We start from the raw sequence: 12,362 nt of genomic DNA on the forward strand, positions 1-12,362 counted from the left end.
TGCCTTCCTGACGCAGCGGTACCTATTTATCTACTTGCACTGATGTGCTTTCGAACTGCTAGGTTGGCAGGAGCTGGGACAGAGCAACAGGATCTCACCCCATCGCAGGGATTTGAACCGCTGATCTTCCGATCAGCAAGCCCAAGAGGCTCAGTGGTTTAGACCGCAGCGACACCTGCATCCCAATTGCTTTTCATGGAGGTTGAGTTAAAATGATCCTGTAGAACGGAGAAACTTTTCTGACTCCGGCATCACTTTTAATTCCATCATTTAACATGGGACCTAGCTTTTTTTTTAAAAAAGTGTGCCTTTTCTCTCCTGTTTCTCTCCCTTTAGAGGAGGGGCCATACCTAGGATGTAGAGCATCTGCTTTGCATGCTAAAGAGCCCAGGTAAAACCTGGCATCTCCAACCTCTGGAAAGAGTTTTATCCAAAACCTTTTAAAGTTGCTGGTTGGACCAGTGGTCCAACTCAGTTTATGCTGGCTTCTTAAATTCCCTTCCTTGCCAGCTGTGGACACTGCACAAGCACGTTGCTGTGCTGTTATAGACCCTTTCCCCCTGAAATATTCATGCCTCCTTTTCTTGATTACATCCCTGAACCATCAAAAAATAAATAAAACGTCAATTGAAGACCAATGACTTACAAGAACAAGTAGCAGCTTGCGATTCTATCCACTAGGTGGCAGTCATAGACCTCTATTTTGCCTCTCCTTTGAGAGTGCTCGATTTATAAAGTGAGACTGACAGCTCCGTTGTCCAAATATGAGACATGTATTTAAATTTGCTCTGTTTCCCAAGCAAAAAGGTGTTGTAAATAAAACTGTCCCTTCTCTTCTAAATCAGGCTTTTATTTCTGGTGGGAAAAGTCTTTTTTTTTAATAAAAAAAAAGCCATGTAATATAAATTTAAGCACAACCCATTGTTCGACTCACACTGGGGTAGCATGCGGCCAAGAGTGACTTACAGGAGATGAGGAGGTGAGGCTGGGATGGTGGTTTTCAGCAACTCTGAGATGCCCAGGGTGGCTTGAGTAACAGAGCTGCAGGTGTTGTGGCGGCTGCTGCCTGGCCGTAGTTTAGACCAGCGGTTGCTAAAGGGGGCAGTACCACTCCCTGGGGGGTGCACTAAAAGGACAAGGGGTGGAAATCTTGAGAGAACAGCTGCTGCCAGCAGGGTTCTCAAAATTTAGCAGGCAGAGGGGTGGTGCTGTGGTCTAAACCACTGAGCTTCTTGGACTTGCCAGTTGGGTTGGCGGTTCAAATCCCTGTTACGGGGTGAGCTCCCATTGCTCTGTCTCAGCTCCTGCCAACCTAGCAGCTCAAAAGCACACCAGTGCAAGTAGATAAACAGGTACTGCTGCAGCGGGAAGGTAAATGGCATTTCCGTGCACCACTGGGATGAAAGGGTTTGGAATTGGCGGGTTCTTAGATCAGAACAAAAGCCGGTATAAGGCCCCAAAGGGGGCATCCTGGCGCGTGTAGTGGAAGTGGCCCAAGGACAGGAGAATCTTACACCTGTTCCAACCCTACCAGCTTGATTATGTGACCTGCCAAACCAAAGAAATGCTGCTTCAGTGTAAATCAAGCTCCTCATGAACAGAGTTTGGAATTGGAGTTAAGTTAACCCAACATGACACAGCAGCAGCAAAAGTTGTGCCAGCTTTCTATTGTTAGGATTGTTCTGTGAATATTTAAAGGAATGTATTTGGCCTGGCTTTTTGCTGATGTGAACACTGCGGGGGGTGGGACCTGTGTACATGAGTACAGTTGTACCTTGGTTCATGAATGCCTTGCGACTCAAACATTTTGGCTCCCTAATACCGCAAACCCAGAAGTGAGTGTTCCGGTTTGCGAACGTTCTTTGGAACCCGAACATCTGACGCGGCAGAAGCTCCTGCGGCCAATCGGAAGCTGCACCTTGGTTTTTGAATGTTTTCGGAAGTCGAACGGATTTCTGGAACGGATTCCATTTGAGAACCAAGGTATGGCTGTAGTGGGAATTCCACAATCAAATCACACCTGGAAGCACCCTTAGTCTTCAAGAAACCACAAGACCCCATTGCACTAACTTCCAGATGATGGATACTAGCTTTTAATTTAACTAACTAACTAACTAACTAACTAACTAACTAGATACTGCAAATCTTAAAATTGCTCATCCATGGATTAGATTAGACTAGGCCTGTGAGTTATTTTGTTAGCTAATAAATGAGCACGGTTGTGCAGGCATGTGTGCAAAAAATTTGGCCGATACTGTCGTTCTTTTGAATGGGTCCAGTATTAAGAGTTTCCAATCTGGAACCAATCCCAGGCGGTGTCCTTTTAAAAGAAGGTTGGTTTTCAAGTCTTAGTGGGTGATAAGGTCTAGTTTCATTCCAGGAAGAAAAGCCACTGCTGATTTCTGCAGATGGCATCTCTGATAAGCACATACAAGGTCAGTTACCCAGATTCCACCCCTGCTTAGTTGGCACGGCTACCTAGAGTCCGCTGAAGCCATCTGCATTCAGTGGAACAGGCCCTGTTACAGGTGTCACATAATACTTTTCCCGCTTTTGTAAAAAAATAATGGAATCATAGAACTGTAGAGTTGGAAGGGACCTTGAGGATCACTTAGTCCAACCCGCTGTAATGCGGGTGTTGCTGTGGTCTAAACCAATGAGCCTCTTGGGCTTGCCAATCAGAAGGTCAGCAGTTCGAATCCCCATGATGGATTGAGCTCCCGTTGCTCTGTCCCAGCTCCTGCCAACCTAGCATTTCGAAAGCACACACCAGTGCAAGTAGGTAAATAGGTACCACTGCGGCGGGAAGGTAAATGGTGTTTCCATGCACTCTGGTTTCCATCACATTGTTTCATTGTGCCAGAAGCGATTTAGTCATGCTGGCCACATGACCTGGAAAGCTGTCTGCAGACAAACGCCGGCTCCCTCGGCCTGAAAGTGAGATGAGCGCCCAGCCCCAGTCACCTTTGACTGGACTTAACCATCCAGGGGTCCTTTACCTTTTTTACCTATGTAGCAATGCAGAAATATGCAGCTGTCTCATATGGGGATCAAACCTGCAACTGATCTTTCCGTGTGGCAGCACCTAATTCATGCTATGATAATCATAGAATCATAGAGTTGGACGGGACCAAGTGGATCAACTAGACCAAACCCCTGCAATGTAGGAGTTTTTGCCCAATGTGGGGCTCAAACCCACGACCCTGAGATTAAGAGCCTCATGCTCTACCAAAACAATACAAGACATTCTTTGAAACCCACTCTTACCTGAATAAACTCATGTGGAGCGTGGAGTCTCAGCCAGCTTGGATTAATCTCAAATTTCTTGGTAGAGAACCAAATTTCTAACAGAAATTATTTTCTGTTATTTGTTTGTTTGGTTGTATGTTTGTTTACTTGTATGTACGTCTGTTTTCTCATAAATGTATTTATTTTAAATTAATAAAGATATATTTTTTAAAAAGAAAAAAAGAACCAAATTCTGTTAGTTCTGTATGCAGTTGGCTTTTCTTCCTTTCTTTGTCTTCAGGCTGCCAGTCTTTGTGCAATAGGGATTCCAGGGTATACCAGAAAGTTACTTTTGCACAAGAAATCCACTTCAAAACAAAACAAAAACCCATTCATTTTATGGTAAGGAAAGCGAGAAGTGTAAACTAAACAAAGGATTTGCAGGAAGATGTATAAACTCCACACAAGCAAATTATTGTAGTATCGCCCCACAGACAAATGAGAATGAATGCTCAAGGAAGACCAGACATAAAAGGGACGGCATATCCTGTTTCACCACTTGAGATGGAACAGGAAGTGCCATCCTACCCTGCTGCCATCGCACTTCCTGTGCCACCGCCTCCACCGCTGTTGAAGTGGTGTCGGCACTGGTGCCGATTTCCAGTGAGATCTCGCAAAATCTCATGAGACCTTGCCAAACTCTCATGAGATATTGTGGAGTGCATGAGATCTCATGAGATCTTGGTGAGATCTTGCTGGAAATCAGTGTGGCTTTTCTGCGAGTGGTAGAGGAGGCAGGGTGTGTTGTGCCTTGGGCGCCCTGTTTTGGGGGGCTTCCAATGCCCATAGCGGCTGCTTCACCCCATTTCATGGGTGGGCCAGCCCTGTGACATAGTGTAAGCTTTGTGCAAGTTTCCATACAGAATTCAAAGTGCTGGTTATGACCTATAATGCCCTATATGGCTTGGGCCCAGGCTGCCGAAAAGAATCCTAAATTCTGAGTGCAATGTCAATATAAAAGGGTTTCCAATAACCCTTAAAGTTTCTGTCTGAGGTTTTCAGTAAACTAATAACTTCACCAAACTAAGTCATTTATCTTGCTAATCATAAGCTTGGTCGAGTTTGCAGTTTTTATGTTGTTGCAAGTATTAGGTAAGGTAAAAGTAAATGACCCCTGGATGGTTAAGTCCAGTAGAAGGCAACTATGGGGTGCAGCGCCCACCTCGCTTCAGGCCAAGGGAGCCGGCGTTTGTCCACAGACAGCTTTCTGGGTTATGTGGCCACAATGACTAAGCTGCTTCTGGTGCAATGGAAAACCGTAACGGAAACCAGAGCGCATGGAAATGCTGTTTTCCTTCCTGCCCCAGTGGTACCTATTTATCTATTTGCACCGGCATGCTTTCGAACTGCTAGATTGGTAGGAGCTGGGACAGAACAATGGCAGCTCACCCCCTCTCAGGGTTTTGAACCACTGACCTTCTGATTGGCAAGCCCAAGAGGCTCTGTGGTTTACCCCACAACGCCACCTGCATCCCTTTTGCAGGTATTAACTATGCTATGGTTAGAATGCATTAAACATGGTCTTGAAAACCAACAAAACATATCTGTCCCACATAATGAAGTCAAAATATTAAGGGATCCAAATGTGGTTGTTGAAGAGATATTAATATTCCATTACAGAGGTGTTTAAGAGTCCACGTAGAAGTTGGCTCTGGAAGCAGGGTGTCCTTTCCGCAAGAGTGTCCCTGTGATGAATCAGTTCCTCTGACCTTTCCTTCCAGATAAGGTAATTTGGCGACACTCTCAATGGGCGCTTTAAGTTTGGGCAGTGTGGCTTGTGGTGATGGGTCAATAAATAGCAGCTTCTGAGCCACAGTTCACACCTTTGAACGATTTCGCACCTGGGACGGAAGCCTGATCCCGGGCTAAAATGAAGCTCCCGGTTGTAGCTGCCATTCTTTTAATCTCTGCACTTTGTGCAAGAGAAACGGATGCACAGGTGAGATGGAAACGGACTTCTAGAAAAAATGCAGCACCAGCTGTTAATTGGATGCTAGTGGGGGGTGGGTGGGTGGGGGACCTAAACCAATGTGAATCAAAAGTGTCATGTTATTTATTGACCAGAAGCCCCGAACCCAGCATTGCTCGGGAATTATCGAAAACAAAAACAAAATAAAAAATAAAAATTGGAACTAGTGGTTAAAATCAGGACAGTTTTTAAAGGTTCAGTTTGCTCTCTTGATTCAATATGTCATGTGGTCCAAACATAGATGACAACCTGCTCCTTCATCTCAGGAACCATCATGCAAGATTTAGTTATGGTAGCTTAAGAAGTGTCCAAATGCATAGCGAACAAACAGTTTTCCAAAATAATTAATAGATACCTGTGCTTGCCTTCAGTGATGGAAGTCAAGGCACTGTTTATAAAAACCAGAGAGATTTGAGAGGGCATCTTGCTTGTAAGAAGAAGCAGTGGGGGCCAGTGTGGTAACTGTGTTAGTTGACTTATCTCAGTTTCTCATTCCTCTTTAGCTCTGCTCTCCAAGTAGATTGCATTTAAGAAAAAGTAATTCTGAAAATTCATCAGCATTTCATTACAAATTTCTCCTAAATTTTACATGTTTGCATGCAATTTCCCCTAATATACACATTTCTGCAAGGCAGTACCCCTTAATGTAATACATTTTGTATGCTGTTTTCACTAATGCTCACACTTTACCCTGGTATTGTGCGTGCATGTCTGTACACATTACCTGGCTGGTAATTTGGAACGGTGACTGCATTTCAGTTTGCGCATTGTTTCAGAAAGGGCAGATTAGGACGGTTCGCTTTTAAATACAACCGAGTTGAATTTCTTCCCCACTCCTTCTTGCAACATGGAAGGTAACTGACTGACGTGGGGAGCTTTGGGTTAAAACCTTGTTTTCCCGTTTGTTAATGTCTCCCAATTGCGGACAGGGCTTGAGTCCACATACAGTGCTTCCAGAGAACGCAACAAACCCTTTCGTACTCTGATATAAAGAGAGTAACTAAGGCAGAACTCCTATGCGCACTTACCAGGGTGTAAGTCCCATTGAACTCAATGGAAGTTACTTTTGACTCCGAATAGGAATAAATAGGATCGTACTGTGAATCCTGCTTGCAAATAATGGCTTATGTCGCAGAGTCTAGTTCAAATTAAATTCATGGAAACTAACAGCATCGTTTCAATTGTTTTGTTATAGCAGTGGAATCCTGGTTTTGGTGCCTCCGTAAGTACGACACATTTTGTCCATCTGCTTTTGTTATGCTTTCACTCAAAAAGGATGCTACGTGAGTAGGATCTGCGACAAAACACCCTCACTTGTTTAACAGGACCAGTCCTGTTCTGGGTTAGAATTAGCCACCTTCTTCAGGGTCCTACTTGATCAGACCAAAGACCCATCTAGTCCAGCATCCTGTTCTCACAGTGGCCGATCAGATGCCTTTGAGAAGCTCCAAAGCAGCGCATGAGTACAACAGCAACTCTCCACACTTGTGATGCCCAACAACTGAAGGCAGTACACAGCTCTTGTGGCTAGTAGTAGCAGAAGCCTTAGCCCTCCACGAATTTGCCAAACTCCCCTTTTAAAGCCATCCAAGCTTCCAGCTAGCACTAAATCCTGTGCTAGCAAATTCCATGCTTCAGCTATGCACAGGGTGAAGCATCCTCATGCTGGGGAGAAGAGTGGGCTGGAAAGGTTGCACTCATGCTCCTCTTGAGGGTTTTCATGAAAAATAAAATTCATTTTATATTTTTATTTTAAAAGAAGACATTCTGCCTCTTCTCACCCTGGGCTGGGCTGGTCAGCTTACAGGATCCTATCAAAAGCACTGGACCTGCCTAAACTGTTATTTTCCTCCTGGAAAGGGCTTTTCCTGGATTAATCAGTTTTTGTGCAAATAAATTTCCACATGGAGGCAGCCAAGAGCTATAGATAGGGTTGGAATTTCCTGCAAATCTCAACAGCAAGCTTATCCACACTGATTTTTTGTTTCGTTGTGGGGATGTAAGACGGGCAAGGAAAAGGACTGAACCACCTTTGTCTCTTGATCTTTTACAGGTTAGTTATTCCGGCCCAAATGTGCCTCCTCCACCTCCGCCTCAGCCTCCTCCTCCCGTAAGTATAAGAAAGTTTTCTTTGGGTCATTGTGACTCTGTGCTATGAGGTATGAAGCTACATAGCTCATTATATCAATTGGTAGTACCTTATTCAGGGGAGGGTGTTTATCAGAGGCTGCACCTGGAGCAAGGTCTGAGATGGTCGCTGTCTTCATTCTGTTCTCTTAGGTTGCTTATACACCATGCATATAAAGCAAATTGAAAGCTCACACAACCCCCAAATCTTGGGAATTGACGTATGTTATGGGTTCTGGGAATTGTAGCTTTGTGAAGGGTAAATTACAGTTTCCAGAGTTCTTGGGTGGTGTTGGGGATGTACGTTTATGCAACCTTAATTTTTTAATGTTGAGGATGTACGTTTATGCAACAATTTTTTTTTGAATAATATTTGAACAGGGAGGGCATTCTGGGACAGGGAGCCACCACTGAAAAGTCTCTCTCTCTCTCTCTCTCTCTCTCTCTCTCTCTCTCTCTCTCTCTCTCTCGTCTTCACTTGGTGGTTCTGCTTGGCATCACTGTAATTTCATTGTGAAGATGTGAGTGTGACAAATAAGCTGTGCATCTCGATCTTTTTCAGGGTTCTTACGACGGCCAAAATCCGGTAAGTATGAGAAACGCTTCCTTGGACGATTCAGAGTATGGGGTATCAGACAATTTCGCTCAACTTATTATTATTTTTTTATAAATTTTTATTGGTTTTTCACAATTTATATTAACACAAACAATACACAATACAAACATACAAACACAAAAACAAACATGTATAATTTCATATCCAAATTTTCTTAAAACTTATTTCACTGACTTCCCCATCAAAGCCCCAGTGGCTGGCCCCAGTTTTTTAAGGACCTGGACTTGGCTCGTCAATACGTGCTGTGTTTCTGCTTCATTTCCATTGTGCTTCTGTAGGGGTGATGTCTGGTGGGCAAGAGACAGAACGGAGCAACTTGCTTACATATCTTGGTCTTTTTCAGGCCTATCTCGGTGTTCAGGCGCAACCTTGGCAGCCTCAACCTGCCTCAGTAAGTATGAGAAACTCTTCTTTGGAAGATTCTAGGTTCTTTGATATGGGGCGTTAGACTCTGCAGCTTGGTTTAGATATCACTTAGTAGTACATGGCTCAGAAACTGAGCATTGGGAAATCAGCTGGAGCGGACTCTGAGGCAACCTTCACTTGTATCCCTCTCTTCACTCTCTTAGTTCTTCAAAGTTTTTGGTAATACAGTGGTACCTCGGGTTAAGTACTTAATTCGTTCCGGAGGTCCGTTCTTAACCTGAAACTGTTCTTAACCTGAAGACCACTTTAGCTAATGGGGCCTCCTGCTGCTGCCGCGCCGCTAGACCACGATTTCTGTTCTCATCCTGAAGCAAAGTTCTTAGCCCGAGGTACTATTTCTGGGTTAGCAGAGTCTGTAACCTGAAGCGTATGTAACCCGAGGTACCACTGTAATGGTAATGAAGGCACCAGGAGGACCTCCCTGGAGAAGGCAGGGAGTCACCATCAAAAAGGTTCTCTCTCTGGTCTGCACCCACCACACTTCAGATGGAGGGGTTGTCTGGAGAAACGCCTAAGGTGACAATCTCAGTTGATACAAGAGAAGGCAGGCAAGCAGATATTTGGGTTAGTGCTTTTAAGGATAAGAGAAGCACTTTGAATTAAGCTTGGAAACTCATTTTAAATGGAGTGGAAATAATAATAATAATAATAATAATAATAATAATAATAATAGTAATAATAATAATTTATTATTTATACCCCGCCCATCTGGCTGGGTTTCCCCAGCCACTCTGGGCGGCTTCCAAAAGAATATTAAAATACTGTGATACATCAAACATTAAAAGCTTCCCTAAACAGGGCTGCCTTCAGATGTCTTCTAAAAGTCTGGTAGTTGTTGTTCTCTTTGACATCTGGTGGGAGGGCGTTCCACAGGGAGGGCGCCACTACTGAGAAGGCCCTCTGCCTGGTTCCCTGTAACTTGGCTTCTCGCAGTGAGGGAACCGCCAGAAGGCCCTCGGTGCTGGACCTCAGTGTTCGGGTAGAACGATGGAGGTGGAGACGCTCCTTCAGGTATACTGGACCGAGGCCGTTTATGTAAGGATAAATATGTAAGGATGCTTAAAACAGAGTTCACAGACCTTTTTGCGTGTGAGGGCCACATTCACTGTTCATCAGCCCTCTGAGGGCCGCATGCCAGTGGTGGGTGTGGCCAAAATGAAACCCGTGCAGGTGCTCCAGGTTTCCCTGCTTATTTGGTTTATTTATATTGTATCCAAGGCACTGATACCCCCAGCTTTTAGTCAAAAAGACTGGCGTGCAGAAATCTCCATCAAAGACAGTGCCTGCCCCCAGACTCACAAACTAAAAAGACATGGTAATCTAAAGACAATTTAAAAAGACCAGAGATTTACAGAAGATTGGAAGAAGTATGTGAATTACTTGAAGAGCAACTGTAATCAACAAATTACGCTAGTAGGACTACAAGAAGTTTTGTATGGAGAAATATACGAAGTGTTACAAAGTAGAAAAAGAGAGAGATAATGGTTATGAGTTTGAAATGCAATAGGGAAAATAAGAGATTAGACTGGAAAATTTTCAGACAGGACTGGTGGAAGTCAAAAAAATTGAATAAGATGTAAAAGTATGTTTAATTACTGTTGAAAATGATATGTTAAAAAACTAATAGAAATTTATATAAAAAAATAAAAAATAAAAAGACATGGCACATGAGGAAAGAGGACTGGGGAGGGAGGAGGGGAAAGCAAGCTCAAGCAGAAGTTCTTCAAGTTACAGTTCGTATAGTTCTGCCCATGATGCTGTCTCAGATGCACCAGTAAAGACAGGTGTCGCATTTCCTCCGTATAGTGTTGTTTCATTTATTTAACAACCAGAGGATGGTTTTAATATTTATTTAAACACGGCCCTGTTCTGTGCTAGCTGCCTCACGCACAACTCACACATGCAGTCTGCCTCTAGCTGAGCAACTGGTATTCAGGAGCAGTTTATGGAGATGTGTGTCTGGCCAGAACTGAGTAACCTGTGCGTCTTGATCTTTTACAGAATTATGGCGGTGGCCCAAAGGGTTGCCATCTTGTGGTTTGGCTCAGGTGGCAAAATGTCTTGGGCCGACCCAGGCTCCAGAGCACACATCATGCTGAATTATAGCTGTTTGTGGCTCCCTGCCATTGCATGGATGCGCCAGTACTGACAGTGGCTGGTCCCAGTTTTTTAAGGACCTGGACTTGGCTCGTCAATACGTGCTGTGGTTCTGCTTGATTTCTATTGTGCTTCTGTGGTGGTGATGTCTGGTGGGCAAGAGACAGAACAGAGCAACTTGCTTACGTATCTTGGTCTTTTTCAGGCCTATGTCGGTGTCCAAGCCCAACCTTGGCAGCCTCAACCTCCCCCAGTAAGTATGAGAAACTCTTCTAAGTTCTTTGATATGGGCCATCAGATTACGTGGCCAGTTTAGTAGTTCATGGTTCAGGGTGGTCAGGAAGCGCAGCTGCAGCAGACCTGCGAGGTGGTCATCCCCTCTCTTTGCTATTAGTTCTCAAATGTCACCTGTGTGATATTAATGACAGTGCCAGGGGAGCCTCCCTTTTAAAATGTGTCAGGGAGGGGAGATTATTGGGTTGTTCTTGTTTTTATTTTGATTATGTGTTTTTATACAGTGGTACCTCTGGATGCTAACAGGATCCGTTCTGGAGCCCCGTTCACATCCTGAGCAGAACGCAACCCACGTCTGCGCAGCTGAGCGTGTGTGGGTCGCGCTTTGTCACTTCTGCGCATGTGCATGACGTCATTTTGAGTGTCTGCACATGCGCGAGCGGCGAAACCGCATTCCTTTTTTTAAAAAATGATATTTATTAAGAATTTTAGAATTACAGAAAAAACAAAAAAGAAAAAGAAAGAGAAAAAAGACAGAAGAAAAATAAAAATCAAAATCAAAAAATAAAAACAAAGCACGTAACACAACACAATCAAAAGGCAAAAATAAGCCACAAACACAAATAAGCCAATATTCTCAAATCCTTAACTGTCATTACCTTCTTTCTTTGACCTCCTCACACCTCCCTTTTTTGTATTCTAATTATTAATTATCACAGCAAATCCTTCCCATTTTTCATGATATTCTGTCATTACATTACCTTAATCTATTTTAACCTTATCTTACTATAAAAGACCCTAAAACTTAAAACTTAAATCTTATTTATACCAATTTCTCATAGCCATAACATATTCTTACATAATTCTTTTAACATTTTTGCTAAAGCCAAATAGTTTCATTCCAACATTTTTCTAACATTCATCAATTTTATAAAACAATCCTAATAAAAAAAAAATTCTTCCAATCTTCATCCAGCGTCTCTTCCTCCTGGTCCCGGGTTTTGTCAGTCCTTTCTATCGCATCAATCTAGCGCATTAACCTGGTAATCTTATGTCCGAGGCCCTTAAGTCTCTTCCATGTCCCTTCCGCAGCTCTTCTTCATATTTATACCTGTACTTTACCTTGTCTCCTGCTCCTTTCACTCGTGGGAACTCCAATTTAACAGTGTTTTTGACCCTTCTCGACGAATCAGTCCCTTTTCCGTATTCCACACAAAACCCCATGTGGTATTTAAAAACATGTTTCAAAGTCCCTCCAGAATTAAGCACCCCCACAACCCCAAACATCTCACGGCCCATTGCCAGACTTGAAAAGTCCAAACATCCCTGCATAGGGGGGTCTATCCAACCCCCCATTTCCAAACCAAACCAAACTTTATCTTTCCAAATCTGGCTTTTTCCAAGTTCATTTGTCAGATCCAAAAACTCATGTTCCTGCTGGGCCACAGCTCCCTCCATCTCTGGCGCCCAAGATTCAGCAACATCCTCTTCCCTCATCTGATCTGTCAGGGCACACTCCTGATTTGATTCCTGGGTGGGCTCTATATAGTTTTCCACTACCTGTCCAAAGTTTCTGATCGCAGCAGTCATCAAGTCCGTCTTCTC

The 12,362-nt window shown here is 43.7% G+C and overlaps 1 protein-coding gene across 6 annotated transcripts in view; it reads left to right on the top strand.

Annotated features, from left to right (window-relative positions):
- The first annotated feature begins 5,092 nt into the window (after positions 1 to 5,092).
- The window catches only part of LOC308590116 (uncharacterized protein), a 34,920-nt gene continuing 27,650 nt past the window's right edge, over positions 5,093 to 12,362 (top strand). For 5 of the 6 annotated variants that reach the window (XM_081199813.1, XM_081199815.1, XM_081199816.1 and 2 more), the window contains exons 1-6: positions 5,093 to 5,227; positions 6,456 to 6,479; positions 7,311 to 7,367; positions 7,947 to 7,970; positions 8,344 to 8,391; positions 10,729 to 10,776. In XM_081199813.1, the coding sequence (XP_081055939.1) occupies positions 5,159 to 5,227; positions 6,456 to 6,479; positions 7,311 to 7,367; positions 7,947 to 7,970; positions 8,344 to 8,391; positions 10,729 to 10,776 (270 nt within the window). In that variant the 5' untranslated portion in view covers positions 5,093 to 5,158. The remainder of the gene's footprint in view (positions 5,228 to 6,455; positions 6,480 to 7,310; positions 7,368 to 7,946; positions 7,971 to 8,343; positions 8,392 to 10,728; positions 10,777 to 12,362) is intronic. The other variant, XM_081199817.1, reaches the window with a different exon arrangement.

Source organism: Podarcis bocagei, assembly GCF_964188305.1.
Source record: "Podarcis bocagei genome assembly, chromosome: 7".
NCBI classification, from domain to species: Eukaryota; Metazoa; Chordata; class Lepidosauria; order Squamata; family Lacertidae; genus Podarcis; species Podarcis bocagei.